The sequence below is a fragment of the Eleginops maclovinus genome, chromosome 10, assembly GCF_036324505.1.
Source record: "Eleginops maclovinus isolate JMC-PN-2008 ecotype Puerto Natales chromosome 10, JC_Emac_rtc_rv5, whole genome shotgun sequence".
Lineage (NCBI taxonomy): Eukaryota > Metazoa > Chordata > Actinopteri > Perciformes > Eleginopidae > Eleginops > Eleginops maclovinus.
Window position 1 is genome coordinate 9055495 of NC_086358.1, and position 19250 is coordinate 9074744.

General features: G+C 40.5%; 1 protein-coding gene across 1 annotated transcript; it reads left to right on the forward strand.

Moving 5' to 3' along the window:
- Positions 1-1230: 1230 nt before the first annotated feature.
- LOC134870984 (integrin beta-3-like) lies at positions 1231-18341 on the forward strand. The gene is given in 17 exon segments (XM_063893553.1): positions 1231-1340; positions 2218-2351; positions 2859-2944; positions 3508-3712; positions 3798-4050; positions 4705-4867; positions 5058-5219; positions 5375-5470; positions 5989-6078; positions 8225-8359; positions 9307-9471; positions 9473-9752; positions 12525-12747; positions 12832-12932; positions 13228-13347; positions 16706-16872; positions 17468-18341. Coding segments are annotated over 16 exon segments (2388 nt in total). The 5' UTR covers positions 1231-1340; positions 2218-2278; the 3' UTR covers positions 17537-18341.
- Positions 18342-19250: the final 909 nt, after the last annotated feature.

The following is a 19250-nucleotide window of genomic DNA, read 5'->3' on the forward strand; positions in this document are numbered from 1 at the left end:
GCACATCACGTGGCATCAATGCCATTCAAACTGATAAGCAGAAGTAATACAGTGTTCATTGTCTCTAGTAGGGATTGTGTTCCTTCATTGTTTACATCTGTTTGGCCTCAAGGCTCCGCTCCACTGGCCAGTCCCCGTCACATCTCACTGCCATGCCAACAACGTTCAGTTCAATGAAACAATTTAATCTGAGATGCAAATAAACATGGTTGTTGCAAAAAACAAATATCCTAAAGGCTTGTTTATCATAACAAAAAACATATGCTTGTCACTGTCCCAGAATTGCTAAACATTTCTAAGGGCAAGTTCAGCTTGTCAGTCATAACGTCTGGGTCAAATAATTGATATAAAGTTGAACCTTTAGTGACTGTGTAACCAAACGTGAACACTTAGAATTAGTGATGTTTTCCATGTTAATCACACCAAGAGATATATATTGTTATATTCAAGGTGTTCTTGTGAAAAATGGTCAGTGTATCCCCTCTGGACTCACTTACCTCACTAGCAATTGAATTAAATGTGCTTTCCCTGTAGTATCCTCATGCAACAGACATTTCACAAGCCAGAAGACTAAAATAAGTGTAAAGTTCAGGGAAATTAAACCAGTTAAACCCCATGAAATCCTCACTTGTGCTTCATGCATCAATCGCAAGCTTTCAAAAACTGTAGATTTAACTTGAGGAAAATGACATCTGGTGGATGTAAACGGTACTAAAGCCATGGACAAAATAGTTATGCAGGATGTTACATTTACTTAATAAGCCACTATCATATTCACATTCAAACCTATGTTGTCCAGCCATCATACTAATATGTATTTTAATAAAAAGTTAGCTTGTACTTTAGGCAACATAAACTAGGGTGACCAGATTTGAGGTGGCGAAAAAGAGGACACTCGCGATTGTTGGGGGGGGGGGGGGGGAGTCGATTGTTGCACAGAAGTCTAAGTACAGTAGACTTCTGTGCAAAGCGCCATTCAATTTAAGTACACGCTTAATGGTCCCATGAAAAACTGTGAAAACCGGACGTTTTCATGAATTTATAAAACCCCCCCGGACGCTCCGGACAGGACATAAAAAGAGGACATGTCCGGGCAAAAGAAGACGTCTGGTCACCCTACATTAACACTATTTTTTACCTTGGTTGAGGGGTTCATCATGTCACCGAAATTGACGCGTTAATCAGATCACGTGACTTAGGCCTACTTCCGGGGTAGAAATAAAACCACAGGAAAGTAGCAAAGAAGCCTGAAAGTTGGTTGGCTTATTATTTGAAGTTTTAATTTACTTTCTCATTGGAAAAAAATGAAGCTAATAGTTAAATCTACGACGACCACTCTGGTAAGCTTACATTGACTATGAAGAAATATTATTGCCAATTAACTTTCTGATAGAACTCAATGTGACTCCACCACCATTTACTGCCTGTGAAAAATCAGCAATAATATCTGAATTAGGCTAACAGAGACACTTATCTCGCCAAAAAGCACCAATTTTATTACAAACTACAACCACATGTAGCTAATAGGACCAATCGTACAATCGTTCTTTTAAAATATGTTAGTGGTAGGCTAGGATATTATAAGATCAAAGTGAATTTCTAACAATCTTTGAGTCATTATTCGGTCATATGTGGCATAAATATGAGAAAAAAGGATATTTTTCCTAGGACAACCTGCAGTTTAAGCGTTCAGACCTACCAAGAAGTGATACACGTCCTTACAGCCTGATGTCCACTAGTGGGCAGTATATACTAACCTCATATGCACTTGATGACAGTTAATGCTTACTTTACATTTAGCCCATCATAACTCAGTGGATCAGTCAATAAATCTTAATTTCCTTTAAGAAATTACACTTCATATGAGTTTTCCCAAAAGCCAATCTTAATTACAATATAGTTAAATGCACATGCATATGACTATAATTGTCGTCTGAACACCTTATGTGATTTTCTTTAACCAATTCAGAACAGACACCAGGGTGCAAAATGATATACTAGCTGGAATAATAAATCGCATGTTGGATGCCCTGAATAAATCCTCCTCTAACTCACAGATTGTGGAAGCTGCACTGTTCCCGCCCACTGCAGTTAATAGTATGATAATGAGAGCTGTAGATGAGGAGAAGGGGAGGGGGTGGTGTTAAGACATTTGACTCTATTTGGAGTTGTGTCGATTGCCGATGAAGAGAGTTTTTTTTCTTTTTTCTTCTTTAGGTCTGCTTGCACTTCCAGAAGAGCTCGTTGGCAAGCTCTTTCCTCTCAGAGCCGCACCAGGATGGGTGCTCTCCAGGAGTACAGGATATTATGGATGTGTCTTTTCATCTTTATTGGAATAACAGGAGTATGCGGTATGTGCTGATGTAGTTTTCATGTTTTGCCCATGCAGACAAAAATAATTATTTTACAGGGAGAAAACATAGCAGACCAGATTTAAACTCTACTAAATCTTTAAAAAATATGCTTTCAGATTAATTTTACTGGGACAGATACATTTCCTGTCCAATTTAAATAGTCAGTGATGCTTATTTCTGATGTGTTTTTCTGGATTTGAGTAATACTTAGGACAGTGAGTGAATGAACAAGGACATTAGGTATGTAGAATAAGTCGTTTTTCTCACAAATCTAACACTTTAAAAACTTCTCGTTGTGTTTCATTTTGCTCGTTGGTTTAATTTCCATAAACTGTTTGTTTAACTTGTTGTCACCAAATGTACCAAAAACTATGCTCCTTAGCCATGTTCCTCACATAATCTGTGAATTGAAATCAGTCCCAACAGAGGACCCACAAATAGGGTAAACACTAATTGCTGTTATCTTCTTTTGGAAAAACAAACTAACTCAGAGTTTGGTTACAGCTTCAAACGTCTGCACCTCCAGAGGGGCCAGCACGTGCAAGCAGTGTCTGGCTGTGCACCCCAGCTGTGCATGGTGCTTCCAGGAGGTGGGTTGCTTTTCCACTTCACTTCATTCAGGCAATGAGCAAGTCAACTGGTGCAGAGTGGTACAGATCTCCTTTAACCACTTAATCTGGTTGAGAAATTTCAGTTTTGAGACCATCAAATGGGTTCATGTTAAAATGTAAAGTGAAATCCTGACACTTTAGACACATGTACCGAACTTGTGTGACTGCATGAGGAAGTAGTCATGCCCAATTTTCCCTGGATGACTTCACTCGGAACATTGCTGAGACTGGTTAAACTGTCACACTGTTCAAATGGGATGGACTTTTTAATTTGAGGGGGATTGTGCTTAAGTTCAAAGTGTGTTGCAAAGATATTGGAGTGCATCTTCATTCCAAGAAATGTGTTCGACATAAACATTATGTTGGAGTTCCTCCTTACAGTTTATCCTTCAGATGAATCCAGTACGCAGTTCTTTCTCAACAGAGCTTTATTACAGATGGGAAATCTCTAAATAAACATCTGTGACACATTTTTAACAAATAAATTATTTCCAAACAGGTGACTGCTTCTCTGTATAAAATGTACATGCCTCCTCTGTCAGGATTTTGGCCAGGGGTTTGCCAGATCTTCCCGGTGTGACCTGAAGAGTAACCTGTTGGCAGCAGGCTGTGCTACGTCTTTTCTGGAGTCTCCAATCAGCAAACTGCAGGTGATCGAGGACCGGCCCCTCAGCAACAAGGCAGCGGGAGCCACGCAAGACGTCACACAGATAAAACCACAGAGACTTCAAATCACCCTCAGGCCAGGTAAGAGATGAAGTTTCTGACATCCTGAAGTGGAGATATTGTTGTTTTTTACTTTAAAATTATGTTTCTGTGTCTTACTTCTCAGATGATGCTAAGCGCTTCACAGTGAAGGTGCGTCAGGTAGAGGACTACCCTGTGGATCTCTACTACCTCATGGATCTCTCCTACTCCATGAATGATGATCTCTTCCGCTTGAGGACGCTGGGGAAAGGCCTGGCCGAGGCCATGAACCGCACCACCAGCAACCTCCGCATGGGCTTTGGGGCTTTTGTGGACAAGCCAATCTCACCTTACATGTACATCTCCCCCAAAGAGGCTGTGAAGAACCCCTGCTACAGGTAATAGACAAGTTAAGAAAGGCTTCATACATTATTACATATATACAGTACCTTCTGTGTACATGGAATCCAGATCTCTTTGTTATGGAAAGTCTGTTTTTGTGGTTAGCATTGTTTTGCATTCTTAACTATTACCCACTGGTGTTGATTTCTCTGGTTGTTTATGTCTGCTTGTGGAAAGTAGCTTCATTATGCAGATGACGCATTATAGTGAGGACACCTTTAAACACAGTGTTGCAAAGTCAAAACGCAAGCATGCTCGGAGTCACATCACTTGTTAAAGGCTTATAGCAGTGCTTGGTCAGCTACTCGGAATCAGCCGCAGGTAAACTGCCCAGAGAGTGAGAGCGTCCAGATGTAAAAGGCTGTTACCCTGGCCAAAGGCTCCTCTGAGGTGGAACTGGTGGTTTAGGATCTCTAGGGGTCTCTAGGGCTTTCCTGCTTTACACACAATCTGCTGAGCTCCAGCCACCAGGAATGTTTAGATAAAAGATAAAAAAGGGGGGAATTTTAGTCCAATAATAATGTGCAATACAGAGAGAAAGAGGGGTCGACCAGCAGTGCAGGAGATTTTTACTTACATTTTAATTAACCCCCCTTGCTTTAATAAAACTCTGAACTCTGATCACACAATGAACTGTGTTTCTTTGACAGCATTAACACCACCTGCCTGCCACAGTTCGGCTACAAACACGTTCTGTCCCTGACGGAGGAGGTGGGCCGCTTCACAGAGGAAGTGAAGAAGCAGATGGTGTCCAGGAACCGAGATGCCCCCGAGGGAGGCTTTGATGCCATCGTCCAGGCTGCTGTATGCAAGGTGGAGAGACTCACCCACCGTCTCACATGCGTAACTCTGGTTTTATCTTATAGTCGTTGTCTCTTCTCTCGCACTGAAGTTGATCTTAAAGAGTTCTTTCTGCTTTAGACGAGGGCCGAAAAAAATGAATCCCTCATTCAAATAGTATGACTTTCTTTCTTTTGCTTGACCCTGGTTTGATGGGTTCTAGGAGCGGATCGGTTGGCGTCCCGGTGCTTCCCACCTTCTGATCTTCACCTCAGACGCTAAGACTCACATGGCTCTGGATGGTCGTCTGGCTGGAATCGTGCAGCCAAACGACGGGAAGTGCCACCTCAACTCTGACAATATGTACAGCATGTCTACCACCATGGTTAGTGTTAACCGTAAGTGTGTTTTTGGTGCGCAGACCTTAGACAGAAACGGTATGAGAGAGAAACTGAGACAATGGAACCCCCTTGTTTAAAGTATGAAAAGGAATATTTTAGAGTTTATGTGTGCTAACCACACTGTCCGGTTTCCCCTCAGGATTACCCATCTCTAGCTCTGATCACAGAGAAGACGTCAGAGAACAACATCAATCTCATCTTTGCCGTCACCAACCCTGTGGTTCCTCTGTACCAGGTCAGAAGCTCTGCAGTTCACACTGAGAACATCCAGGATTTTATTCTCTTCAAGTTCTGTTTAAAGTAGGAAATAAAGCAAATAGGCGAAAACAGAATTTGAGAGGGGGACAAATCCAACACAGTAATCATCTCATCTTATACACACTGTAGCTGAAGTCCTCCAAACCTCGCTGGTTTTAAACTGACATTCATGGATCCTGCATTGGAAACGGAAAATGAATCGCTGTGATACACTTTTGAGACACAGCAATAGACAAACTCAGTTTTTCCCAAACTGGCAACTCTGTCGTAACTAACTTATTAAAAATGTTGTAACAGGAAAAGAGAGAAATAGAGGAAACGTGTGTCAAACTGTCAAGTTGTGAATAATATTGGCATCAGTTTGAAAATATAAGAACGGAAAAAAACTGGATATCCTACAAGTACACCTTGCTTTTATAATTGGTACATTCATTAATGGTTTCCCTGTGTAGGGTGACAACCGTCTTCCAGTCTTTCTGTTATTTTGTCTCGTAGAACTACAGTGAGCTGATTCCTGGCACCACAGTAGGAACACTGTCGAACGACTCGGGCAACGTTATTCAGCTCATTCTGAAAGCCTACGCTGTAAGAGTTACACACACACACACACACACACACACACACACACACACACACACACACACACACACACACACACACACACACACACACACACACACACACACACACACACACACACACAAGACTAGACAGAGTTTCAGTGGATGACATGTGTTTGTTGACACACCCACAGTGCATGAGTCACACAGTGTCGAGCAAAAGTCTAAAAGAACCTCCACAGTGGTCAAGGTCTGAAGCTGACCAAATTTGGGAGGCTCCTGTTTATTTATTTATGTTTTATTGTAGTTGATTATGCAGAGAACAGGTGAATTTGCTGAACATTTTAGCTCTACTAGTTATAGGTGTTAATTTGTGTACAGATCTGCATACAAGCTTGTTTGCTTATACAGTGGGGCAAAAAAGTATTTAGTCAGCCACCAATTGTGCAAGTTCTCCCATTTAAAAAGATGAGAGAGGCCTGTAATTGTTATCATAGGTATACCTCAACTATGAGAGACAAAATGAGAAAAAAATCCAGAAAATCAAATTGTCTGATTTTTAAAGAATTTATTTCAAATGATTGTGGAAAATAAGTATTTGGTCAATAACAAAAGTTCATCTCAATACTTTGTTATACCCTTTGTTGGCAATGACAGAGGTCAAACGTTTTCTGTAAGTCTTCACAAGGTTTTCACACACTGTTGCTGGTATTTTGGCCCATTGCTCCATGCAGATCTCCTCTAAAGCAGTGATGTTTAGGGGCTGTCGCTGGGCAACACAGACTTTCAACTCCCTCCAAAGATTTTCTATGGGGTTGAGATCTGGAGACTGGCTAAGCCACTCCAGGACCTTGAAATGCTTCTTACGAAGCCACTCCTTCGTTGCCCTGGCGGTGTGTTTGGGATCATTGTCATGCTGAAAAACCCAGCCACGCTTCATCTTCAGTGCCCTTGCTGATGGAAGGAGGTTTTCACTCAAAATCTCACGATACATGGCCCCATTCATTCTTTCCTTTACACGGATCAGTCGCCCTGGTCCCTTTGCAGAAAAACAGCCCCAGAGCATGATGTTTCCACCCCCATGCTTCACAGTAGGTATGGTGTTCTTTGGATGCAACTCTGCATTCTTTCTCCTCCAAACACGACGAGTTGAGTTTTTACCAAAAAGTTCTATTTTGGTTTCATCTGACCATATGACATTCTCCCAATCCTCTTCTGGATCATCCAAATGCCCTCTAACAAACTTCAGACGGGCCTGGACATGTACTGGCTTAAGCAGGGGGACACGTCTGGAAGTGCAGGATTGAAGTCCCTGGCGGCGTAGTGTGTTACTGATGGTAGCCTCTGTTACTTTGGTCCCAGCTCTCTACAGGTCATTCACTAGGTCCCCCCGTGTGGTTCTGGGATTTTTGCTCACCGTTCTTGTGATCATTTTGACCCCACGGGGTGAGATCTTGCGTGGAGCCCCAGATGGAGGGAGATTAGCAGTGGTCTTCCATTTTCTAATAATTGCTCCCACAGTTGATTTCTTCACACCAAGCTGCTTACCTATTGCAGATTCAGTTTTCCCAGCCTGGTGCAGGTCTACAATTTTGTCTCTGGTCTCCTTTGACAGCTCTTTGGTCTTGGCCATAGTGGAGTTTGGAGTATGACTGTTTGAGGTTGTGGACAGGTGTCTTTTATACTGATAACGAGTTCAAAAAGGTGCCATTAATACAGGTAACGAGTGGAGGACAGAGGAGCCTCTTAAAGAAGAGGTTACAGGTCTGTGAGAGCCAGAAATCTTGCTTGTTTGTAGGTGACCAAATACTTATTTTACAGAGGAATTTATAATTAATTCATTAAAAATCCTACAATGTGATTTTCTGCATTTTTTTTTTCTCATTTTGTCTCTCATGGTTGAAGTGTACCTATGATAAAAATTACAGGCCTCTCTCATCTTTTTATATGGGAGAACTTGCACAATTGGTGGCTGACTAAATACTTTTTTGCCCCACTGTATATGCACACTTAAATGAGTGCATTGGCTTATATGTAATCATAGAAAAAAATCTGCTCTACCAAAATTGACGCCTAAACTGTGATTTTTTTTGGCCACAGGGTGCTACCCTACATACTCATTCTTCCATGTGTATGTGTTTCCCGCTGTTGTACTTCCTTGCTGTTGCCAGAAAATCCGGTCCAAGGTGGAGCTGGAGCTTCAACGTGTCCCGGAGGAGCTGTCCCTGTCCTTTAATGCCACCTGTCTGAACGGAGAGCTCATCCCTGGCCTCAAATCCTGCTCTGGGCTCAAGATAGGGGATACGGTCAGTCAATTAACCCCCCTCCCTTTTTTCCCCCGCATGTGACCCCTTAAAATGAGGTGAGTAACTGTATTCCCAGGAAAAATAATAACTTGAAAGTTGATTAGTTATGTCCCTATTCCATTTTTCTAAAGTCCTCAAACTAGGGTTGTTTTGCTAGAAATGACATCAACACCCTGCAACAAGTATAAGTAGGGTGGATTTAAACAGGTTGTCCACTGTTGTGCCAATGTGTCTTACCTTTAGTGGCTCTAATCATTCAATTGCAGAAATAACATGATATTTTGGTCCTAATACTATTTTGCACCTTCTTCTTTCACCTCTTTCCATTTCCCTTCTGGCTGTAGGATTTCCTCATTGTGTTAAAAAGCAGATGATGGGAAAACATGGATAAGCACTGTTTTTGTTTCTTAAATTATGTTTTTCCATCCTTCTTCTGTACTTCTGCCATCTCCATTTAGAGCAAACCGTCTGCTTAAAGTAGTCTTTTATTTAGCATTCTTTCTTCATCACAGCTTCTTTGGCTCTGTTCCTTCTTCTCCTCTCACTCCAGGTGACATTTTTTGGCCTTCGTACATTTCTTCTCTCTGCCTTAGCCCCTCTTATTTTTCCATATATGGTTGTCTCTCCAGATGTAGTAACTTCCCCCCTTTTTGGACATTTACCAGATTTGGATACAGCGCTGAATGAACAAATACTTCGACTAAACACGCATGGAGGCCTTCCCTGTGTCAGGTCTTTGTTACTGTTTCCACCGACAATGCTCACAATTTGAGCCACCATTAACTGAACCATTTAAGTGCTGTTAAATGTACGGTAATCCACTCCAGGTTGATACAGTAGAATTGCTAGTTTTACAAAGTTTGGATGCAGAAACTGGAGAGGGCTCTGAACATGACTTTCACCCTAATCATGGATTATTTTAACTTGACGTCCGTCCTCCCCTCCAGGTGTCTTTCAGCGTGGAGGCCAGAGCTCGCGGTTGCCCCAAACAGAAGAAGAAGACTTTCATCATTAAGCCGGTGGGCTTCAAGGACTCTCTCTCCATCACCGTCAACTTTGAGTGCGACTGCAAGTGCCAGAAACAGGCCCAGCCCGACAGCCCCAAATGCCACTATGGCAATCGGCACCTTCGAGTGCGGCATCTGCCAGTGCCACCCGGGTCGCTTAGGGCCGCACTGCGAGTGTGCAGAGGGGGACTATAACCCCACAGAGCAGGACCGCTGCAGTGGGCCCGCGGGCTCCGGAGGACCTCAGTCTGCCATCTGCAGCGGCCGTGGGGACTGTGTGTGTGGCCAGTGTGTGTGTCACAGCAGTGACTTCGGAAAAGTCTGGGGAAAGCTGTGTGAGTGCGATGACTTCAACTGCCTGCGCTACAAGGGGGAACTCTGCTCTGGTAAGATCCTGTTTTCAATCTACTGTAGGTACCTGAGCACCTTAAACGAAATAAGAAGGGAAATATGAAAGGAAATGATTTAATCTGCAGTAAATTAATCAACAAGTTATGCTAAGGCCTAAGGAAATTTTGAATTCCCATCACAAAGCGCAAGGGGAAATCTTCTGATGTCTTGCATGACCAACGGTCTAAAACCCAGAGATATTCAACTTTCGATGTAGAAACCTCCAGATTGTGTCAATGGGGAATCTGGAACGAGAGAGTTCTGGCCTTTTTTCTTAATAAATGACTCTCTTCAAAAACATATTTGTTATTTAAAAATGGCAAACATTGATGGGTTATGGCTTCTTAAAATGATTATTTGTGATTTGCTGCTTTCCCAAAACATTAAACTATTCATTGATATGATTTTCAGATCACACAGCAAGCAATATGGGTACAATTAATAGACAAAGAAAGTTAAAATTGCCCACTGACTGTCCTTAACATTTTGTATGTCTGTGGTAGAGAATAGAGAATGAGAGTAGCCTGCTTTTGTTCTCAGAGTTGGCAGTCCCATTCACCACACTGACTTGCCACCCACCTCATCTGGGGGGAATTAAATACAAAAACAACCCTGCCTTCTGCCCAGGACATGGCTCCACTTATAATAAACATGGTGTAGTTTGTGCACCCTGTGTGCGTATGTTCAGGTTGTATGGTTTAGTCGGTCGAGCCGAGTTCAGCTCAGAGAATGCATTTTCAATAACGGTAGCTCACTTCAGAGTTGCCTTACTTTTCTGTGCGAATGAGTTTTGAGAAACTCAAAACCTCACAATGCTCCTCCTCATGTTTTAAAAGAGACATTATATCACCAATAAGTCATAACACATCATACTCTGAAGATGTTTGTATTGGAGATTTTATGAGCGATTTGAAGTGGGATTAGTAGTGTTAAGTAGAGGTTAAACAATGCATAGCAGGCTGTCCGTCTGGCATGGTAGTTTATTTGCTTTCATTACCGACAGCTAGAGGTTATCTATTTCTTATCTTTTGCAATAAACTATAACAGGAATAGCCCATCATTTTGGGACATACACTAATTTGGTTTCTTACTGAGAGTTAGATTACAAGATCCTCCTTTTGTCAGTTTAAAAAAAGCTACAGAGAGCAACCGGTTAGCTTATATTAGCATACACTAGCACAGGGTTAGAAACAAGGAAAGGCGTTTCTGTTTTGTATGATGCAAATTGGCATTAGTCTTCTCATCTGAATATAAAAAAGAAAAGTATAAAATGTTTATATTGAGTACAGAATAAACATGAAGACAATTAGAGATCATGGAGGCAAAATAAGTGCTTTTGTTTATTGAGGCAATTCCTTTTAGTAACGTATAAGTAGTTCTAGACGTATTGCTATGGGTTTGTTATAATTTAGCTTTAAAATTGCATTAGGCCAAGTTTTGGCACAGACTGCCTCAAACTTCAATACGTCATCAGTTATCATGTATCACCCCCCACCCCCCTTTTTGCTGCCCTCACACAGAAATGTTTTGGCTGTATTCCCCAAAGCCTGTAGATTAACATGAAAATACCTTTGTGCTTACACTCTGGCATGTGTGGTGTAATGGGGCTAAAAATAAACCCATGTTTGGTCAGGAAAGGGCTAAGTGGGAGAGTATTGGAATTGTTCTGTGTGTAAAACATGGTCTGCTGTTGTCTTGAAATACCTTTTCCAGTGTGAGGACCATGGTCTACGTTGCTCCCCCCACAAAAAGGTCTAATTAAAAGCCAGTGGTCCTGTGGTCAAGTGGTAATGATAGATCCACTGATCGTAGAAGCTTCCTGTCTCATTGTTTATCTGAACATTGTTTTGCAGTGACAGACCACAATGTTTTCTGTATTGTCACTCTCTTGCATGCACACATCACACATACATGAAAAACAGCAAACCAATGTGCTCAAATGTACCCACATACACAACGACACTGAATCATGCAGCCCAAAATAAAAGCCTTCCAGACACCACAGACACACAACCACTTGTGTTGAAGGCCTTTAACAGTTGCAGGAACATGAGTTTGCTTTTTTCAGTGTTTGGGATCACAATTCAAGAGATACAAGACTTATAGAGCTATGAAATGTCCTAGCAATACAGAACACTGATTATTGATTTGAAAAGTTTGAACATGGATTTAAACACATTGTTATTTTATTGCAAATTGTTGTAAAACCTGGTACCGTGTGAAGAGACTGACCAAGCTATTTCTTAGGGTTAAGATATGTCATCGCAATGGGCAAAATACTGAATATGACACAGCTTGTGGTCAATTTACTCATGAGTCTTTAATGTACCAAGGCCATTACAAACTCATTCTGACCTTAAAACATGGTTCATTGTTCAAACCCACAGAACTATATTTTAGAGGAACAACATTTCCCAAGGAGGTACTGTTGTGACAGGCTGTACTCCGGGGAGATATGAATCACAGGGTTTATAACAATTCTGTGTTATGAAGAGATAAAGTCATAAAAACAAATAACTTGTATAAGCTTATCAAAACAAACGTTTAAAACAAATGATGCACAACAACTGAAATTACAATCATGCCATCCTCTTATTCCTCCCTCTTTCACAACTTCAACCACAACCTGGCTTCTATTATAGATTATTTTGTTTAATTCGCTTCCTCTTTTGGTGTTTTACTCCATTTAGCACCCTAACATATGTGGAAAAAGAAGTTATACCAGTTAACAACTTATAGTAGCTCCTCTTTCCTTTCTTCTCTCGCAGGCCATGGCGTCTGTAACTGTGGCTTTTGCCAGTGTGATCCAGACTGGCAGGGTGAGAACTGTAACTGCTCTAGGCGTACTGACACCTGTATGTCCAACCTGGGCTTGTTGTGCAGCGGGAGGGGCCAGTGTGAGTGTGGAGCCTGTGAGTGCACCCAGCCCGGTGCCTACGGGGCCACATGTGACAAGTGCCCCACCTGCCCCGACGCCTGCACCATGAAGAAGTGAGTCTGCACACAGATATATCACAATCAGTATTCTAAAAAGCTGTTTGAAATGATGACCTGATGCATGTTATCTTCTTAAAGGGAATGTGTGGAGTGTAAACACTTCAAGAGGGGCAAGCTGTTTGACGACAACACTTGCTCTCGAATCTGCAAGGATGAGATTGTGCTTGTTGATGAAATAGGTGAGAACATGTTATAACTGTTTGCTAATGATAGCCTGAGATCTTAGAAGCAAAACCCCTGAATGTGTAGAATTTTCCACACATATATAGGAATGATTGATTTCTTATTTAAAAAAACACAGCATCCCGAATTTGAATTTAGTTAAGAAGTCCATAAAAACGCCAACAAAGTTGCTCTATGTTACAACTCAAAAATATGTGTGTGTTTTACAGCTTTATTAAATTGTTGAGGTATCTGTGACACCAAAAGTACCTTGACCAATTGTTATACATTTTTTCTTAAATGTTCATGCAGTGCTTCATGACACAAATGCTGTGAACTGCACTTATAAAGATGAAGATGATTGTGTGGAGCGTTTCCAGTACTATGAGGACTCCAGCGGCAAATCCATCTTGTTTGTCGTCAAAGAGCCAGGTAAGAGATGAACATACGAGTACTTCAAGGAGAGAATATTGGTGGTTATGCAATACTGTCTACGGTCAAACGGGCACGATGTCCTGGGGAAATGAAGGCTCAAATTACGGCAAGAGGAAGTTTGTGAACCATTGCTCAACCAAACAGGAAGAGGGTAGTGCTTTTGTTCTCCTAGATAAAAATTGGCAGCGTTCCCCAGTTTACAAGTGTAATGAAAGTATAGAAATAGGGGGAAATTGAAGAGCTAAAGTAACTGTGGAAACCAAAATCTAGTAAGTCCTGTGTTGTTGGTAGTTGATCAGCTCTGTGGAAAACAGAAAGCGACCTGATTGTCGTTAAGAAAGCCAAAATTGCCAAAATTGCACTTAGAAACGCTTAAGGAGGGTAAGTAAGTTTACAGGTTTAAGTGTGGAAGCGATGAGGGAAGCCACAATGAAATTAAGTACCGTTCAGATAAAAAGGATTTCATCTACAACCACAAAGGTATCGCCAGTCAGCCTAACAAGCACACTTGCCTTGAAAATCTGTGATTTTTCCTTTACCAATGTACAAGTTGTCTCCTCCCTGTTGCCTGCCCTTCATCTGCTTGTAAAGCGGCCAGATAGAAAGAGTGTGGGGAGGTAAGAAAGCCTTTAATGACCACCAGTGCCCACAAAGAAAGTCTGCCCCTGGGTCTGCCTTTAATGAATGTGTGTGTTTAATTAAGGCGCAACTGGGTAGCAGAGAAGTACACCAACATTTGCCTTGAACACAGTGCACCCCGCCGTGTCAAAGAGGGTCGTTAACTGCTGCCCAGCTCCTCTAGGAACCCGCTGACTCTGCATCTCCTTCTAGAAGGAACGCATGACAATAAGAGAGGAAACTAAGTACGCAAAAGAAAGGGATAGAGAACATTTTAGAAAGGAAACATGAAGGTGTGTTACAAAAGAGAAACTGAAGCAAAGAGTGGAAGGAAACAGATGCTTAAAAGTTGGCTATCCATTTTTCACTATTTTCAAAGTTGATAATTAAGTAATACTAACCTGACTTTGACATATAAGCCATAATGGATTGGTCAAAAGGATCCAAAGAGCAGGAACTAGAAGGAAGTAATATGGAGAGAGGAAGAGGAGAAACGCTTTGAAGACGGCAGTAAAAGTTCACCCTGGTTGCCCCACTATGTTACCGAACACTACTATACACATTTTTATGTGCTGTCCCAGACAAATTGTCAGAGAGGCAGATGAAGAACTCAGATCCTTAACTTTAGTTAAAGTAGAAACACTATGGTCTTAAAATACGCAGATACAAGTAAAAGTCCTGATTTCAAAATGTTACTTTAGTAATAGTACAATAGTATTAACAGGAAAAAATTACCAAACAAAATGGCACTTTACTTAAGGACTTAAAAGTAATTATTTACATTCCACCACTGCAAATGATCACATACAGTAAACAGACACGCATCCAGTCTGACAAACAAACAAGTGCTCACACGCTCACACATGGACCAGGTGGCTCTCATCACTGGTGGCTAGAAGTGTGAAGGTAAGACATTTTTGCAATGAAGAAACTCAATTGCTGCCAGACCTCGGCTCATGCGTCGATGTGACCATGAACACAAAAAGATTCATATTAACGAACAAAGTGCTCAACCAACAAAATGATAGCAACTTTGGTGAAAAGCTTATATTCACTTTAAATAAGATTACTACTTGGATGTGGCAGAAGCCACTTGCCGTGACCAACCCACAGAGAATAATCCCCACTCTTAGCTCTACACAGCTTAATAGCAACTGTCAGCTAATTCAGCTAATTCAGCTAATTGTCTTGGTTTTTCCTGCCCACAACTTAACGGTTTTGGTTTACTCTCACTGCTTGATTGTCTTTTCGGTAACAGAAGGCAGCTGTTTTTTGTAAAGAAAAAATCAAAGTAGGCACAGCAGATGGGCAAAGTTAGTGGCTAGCTGTTATATATATTTCAAGTGTTTGTTGGCGCATCATTTCGAAAAAAATGGCGGCTGTTAGCTTAAAAGTATGAGACATCAGTTTAAAAGTGACAATATCTCAATGTTATGTATTAACAGCGTGATTTCACTGCCCCCAAGTGCCAAATAAAACAAACAGTTATTGCAGTTCAGATTTTTTGGTTTAAGGTCTTATAAAGCTTTGTGAAGAGCTTAATCCTGCTAATCTGCTTCATCAGGGCAGTGTGAGTCAGGTTTGAGTCACAATTGTAGGTCAATGTCAGCAAACAACCTGACAACTGTTGTTGATTTTTAAGTATTGCTAAATTCTGATCGGCATGTCTGAAAACTGAGTCCTGCCCACTTCAAACTAATACTTACAGCACAGAATAAAACAAAATAAGATATTTTAGATAAGATTAGATTCCTTTATTGTCCTTGCACACAAGTACAACGAAATTGAGTACTTTGCATTGTTAAACATGAATGCAGCCTGAAAACGGGCCAAACCAATCAGTAAACTGTTTAAATTGAGATAATGTGACTTCCTCTCGGAAAAATATTGAAACTAGAAGTTGTAGGCGTAAAATAAATAATGATTCAGCAGTTCATGGCCTTGAAGTACTCTCATGTTAATTTGGAACATGTTTGGTGGTTAATTTCGGAGGGTGTTGATCAGAACATCTTATGATGGAATAAGAATCCTTCATGTTAAATAGAAAGTTATTTCAGACATATATTGTACAGCCTTAATGAATCTGTTCAAATGAAATTCTTTCTTATTTTGCCAGACCATAAAGAGGGAAGGAAGTTTTGTGGCCTGTCTGTATGAGGTTACTATTTTCCATCAGCCCACCCTCCTCTCTGCTCTTTGGTATTTAAAGGTCTGATTGCCTGCTGCTCACCACTTATCTCCTCTTGCATCACTTGACAGATAATATTGTTAAGAAAGCCTTCATGCTAGAATTAAACCTGCAACCATTCGTTGATAGACAGACAATTCATTGGCAACTATAAATAGTTAAAATAATTCTTCATGCTGAAATTGATGGAAAATGCTATCTGTTATCAATCTCAATCAATCAATCTCTCAAAAATGGCGAAATCAGTACTTTTCAAAAATCACTTTGAACTTTGAGAAACTGGAATGGACATTTTCCCCATTTTCTCACATGGTCTGGACAAAACTATTCAGAAATAAATCTAGAAAGTAATGAGCAGATTGATCTATGAAATGACTTGCTTAGTGCAGCCCTATTTCCATAGAGCTACCAGAATGACAAGAGTCAAATTGATTTTCTTAGGATTCAAAAGCACACTTATAAACCTGGAAAAACATTAGCAGAGGAACATTAGCAGCATTCCTATGTCATCTTCTCATTATCATTTTATCTTTTCTTCCCTTAATTCAGACTGCCCCAAGGGTCCAGACATTTTAGTGGTGCTTCTGTCGGTGGCTGGAGCTATCTTGTTCCTTGGCTTGGCGGCTCTCCTTATCTGGAAACTGCTGGTCACCATTCACGACAGGCGGGAGTTTGCCAAATTTGAGGAAGAGCGCGCTCATGCCAAGTGGGACACGGTCAGTATATGTAGCATGTGGTCACATGTGCATGTAAATGATCTGATAAGGTGTTTGTTCAAAACTCAAATTAAATCAAGGTATCGTCAAGGTTATGTAAGATGTAGATAAAAAATATTAACTACAAATATCCAGTAAATCTTCTTTCCTTGGATTATTTTTTTTAGCGTGACATGGCACACTAATTTCCCACTCACACACAAAAGGCCACACACACAGTCTCTCTGACTCGTTTTCTGAAGATGTTTTTTATTATTTTTGGGGCATGCTGTTACTCCCAGCAGAACAAAAGGAAGTCAGCGGAAGGGCTGGGTTTATATTAGGTAATGCTAATTATCCTTTACTGCTAACAGGCCTCTAAAACACACCCAAATCCCAAATAACCTGAAACCACTAAGAATCACAGTGTAGTTTTAAGGTGCTCAATAACTGAAATTAAAAATGTACACTTTTACCTTCTCTCTTCTGCATTTCACTTGGCTTCCTTTTGAGAATTTGTGTGAAATACTAAACCATAAGAATGATTTTTAAAAAATGTTTATGTGAAACTGACTTTTAATTTACTCTGTTTTTTTTTTGTGTATTTGATCTACAGGGACACAATCCTCTCTACAAAGGAGCCACATCTACCTTTACAAACATTACATACAGAGGGAAAGACTGATGCTACTGAACTCTACAAGGATGAAGAATTATGGACTTTTATCATCTTTTTTGGGAAGGCAGCGAATCATGTGCAGGCCTCTACTGTCACAAGTCAATAATTAATAATTATTTGTGTTTGTAAATATGTATAAATGATTTCTGAGGACACATTTTATCAGGGATTTGTCATAAACAGCCACCTATACTACACTGATAAATGAGATAATGCTTAGATTGTTTTGGGTCAACAAAAAACTCTTGTGTTTTAACCAAATCACCTAAATATATTTACATACTTACACCCACCCATTGTATCCTGCCATGTACAGTACATATTTTCATTTGCCCTGTATTGAGATACACATGGAGCCCCCAAAGTCTGTAAAGCATTTTTTTTGTATCAGCAATATTCTGGATAATGTACAAAAGTAGAGTGGATGGTTTTCCTCTTATCTTTTCTTTTTTACATCTGGTGAATAGTAATTTGGAAAACATTAGCGAAAAGATCAGTAGATTATTTGCAATATCTGGTTCAGAGGGGAGATCAAACCACAACTATTTACATGACTGGATACCACTGAGGCTTGTGGAAATCTTTTTTTTTTTTTTTTAAGTGATGGGTGAGCTGATTCTTGAAATCAATGGAAGAACAAAAGGGAAAATAATACACATGATAATATTTAAAAAAATAACTTTCTGATCACAATTTGGGATTTCCCATTAGTCCCATCAGTGGGACTATGGTAACATTTCGATTGTCTTTAATTCAGTCAAGCCATGCTGGAGATGTTATGTGGTCTGAAGTAAACTTTTAATTTACTGAACACTGGTGCAGTTTCTTGTTTTCACCCTGAGGAATTATGGTTTTCACCCATGTGTCTCAAGAGATTTTATTTTAATATTATAATTAGTGTCATACCTTTTTTATATAAGAAAAAAGGGTACACTGTTTTAAATTATTAAGGTACAACAATTACAATTATTGTCTTTAGAGTCTGCAGAGTTGCCTGTGATAATCTTTTATCAAGCCCTGTCATTATTTCACTTCAAATGTTCTGCCTCTTGGTCATTTGTTCAAAGATCATCATACTCTGGATGCACATCACTCAACAATGATGGCCAAAACAATTAATAGTTGTGGAAACCACAACAGAAATGTTGTGGTTTTACAAAGATGTTTGAACTTTAGACCAAATTAAATTATTCCAAATTACGCATTACAGGGATTTACAAGAGGCAGAGCTATATTATAAATAAACACTTGTTTTAAATTATTACTGTAAGAAGTATGGACATAAATGTGTGTGCTGCCTCCCTGCTGCACTGACCTGAGTACGCCGTGCTTTTTGTCTGTAGTGCTCTGCTGCCATCTCCTGGATTTACACCGAATAGCCATTACTTTGGTGTTCGTGTGTTATAAAGGTAATATAATCCAATGTACAAAGTGAATATACCATACATCGTACGTGGAGCAGTAAACTTGCAGAGTAGGTCAATTGGTACCGAGAAAAAGCACACTCACCCTCATGAATCAATAAAGTTATCGCTGCTGTTACGCGTGCGTAAAATGGCACAGGCAGCGCCTCCCTCAGTTTGGAGACGAACTGGTCCTGCTGCTGTGTGTTGGCACAAACCAAATATCCTTAAGGCACCAAGCATACCCTAGAGTTGTGGACAAATGACTGAACAAATACTACATTGTATTCATTGACATCCGGCCGTGTGTGGCCTTT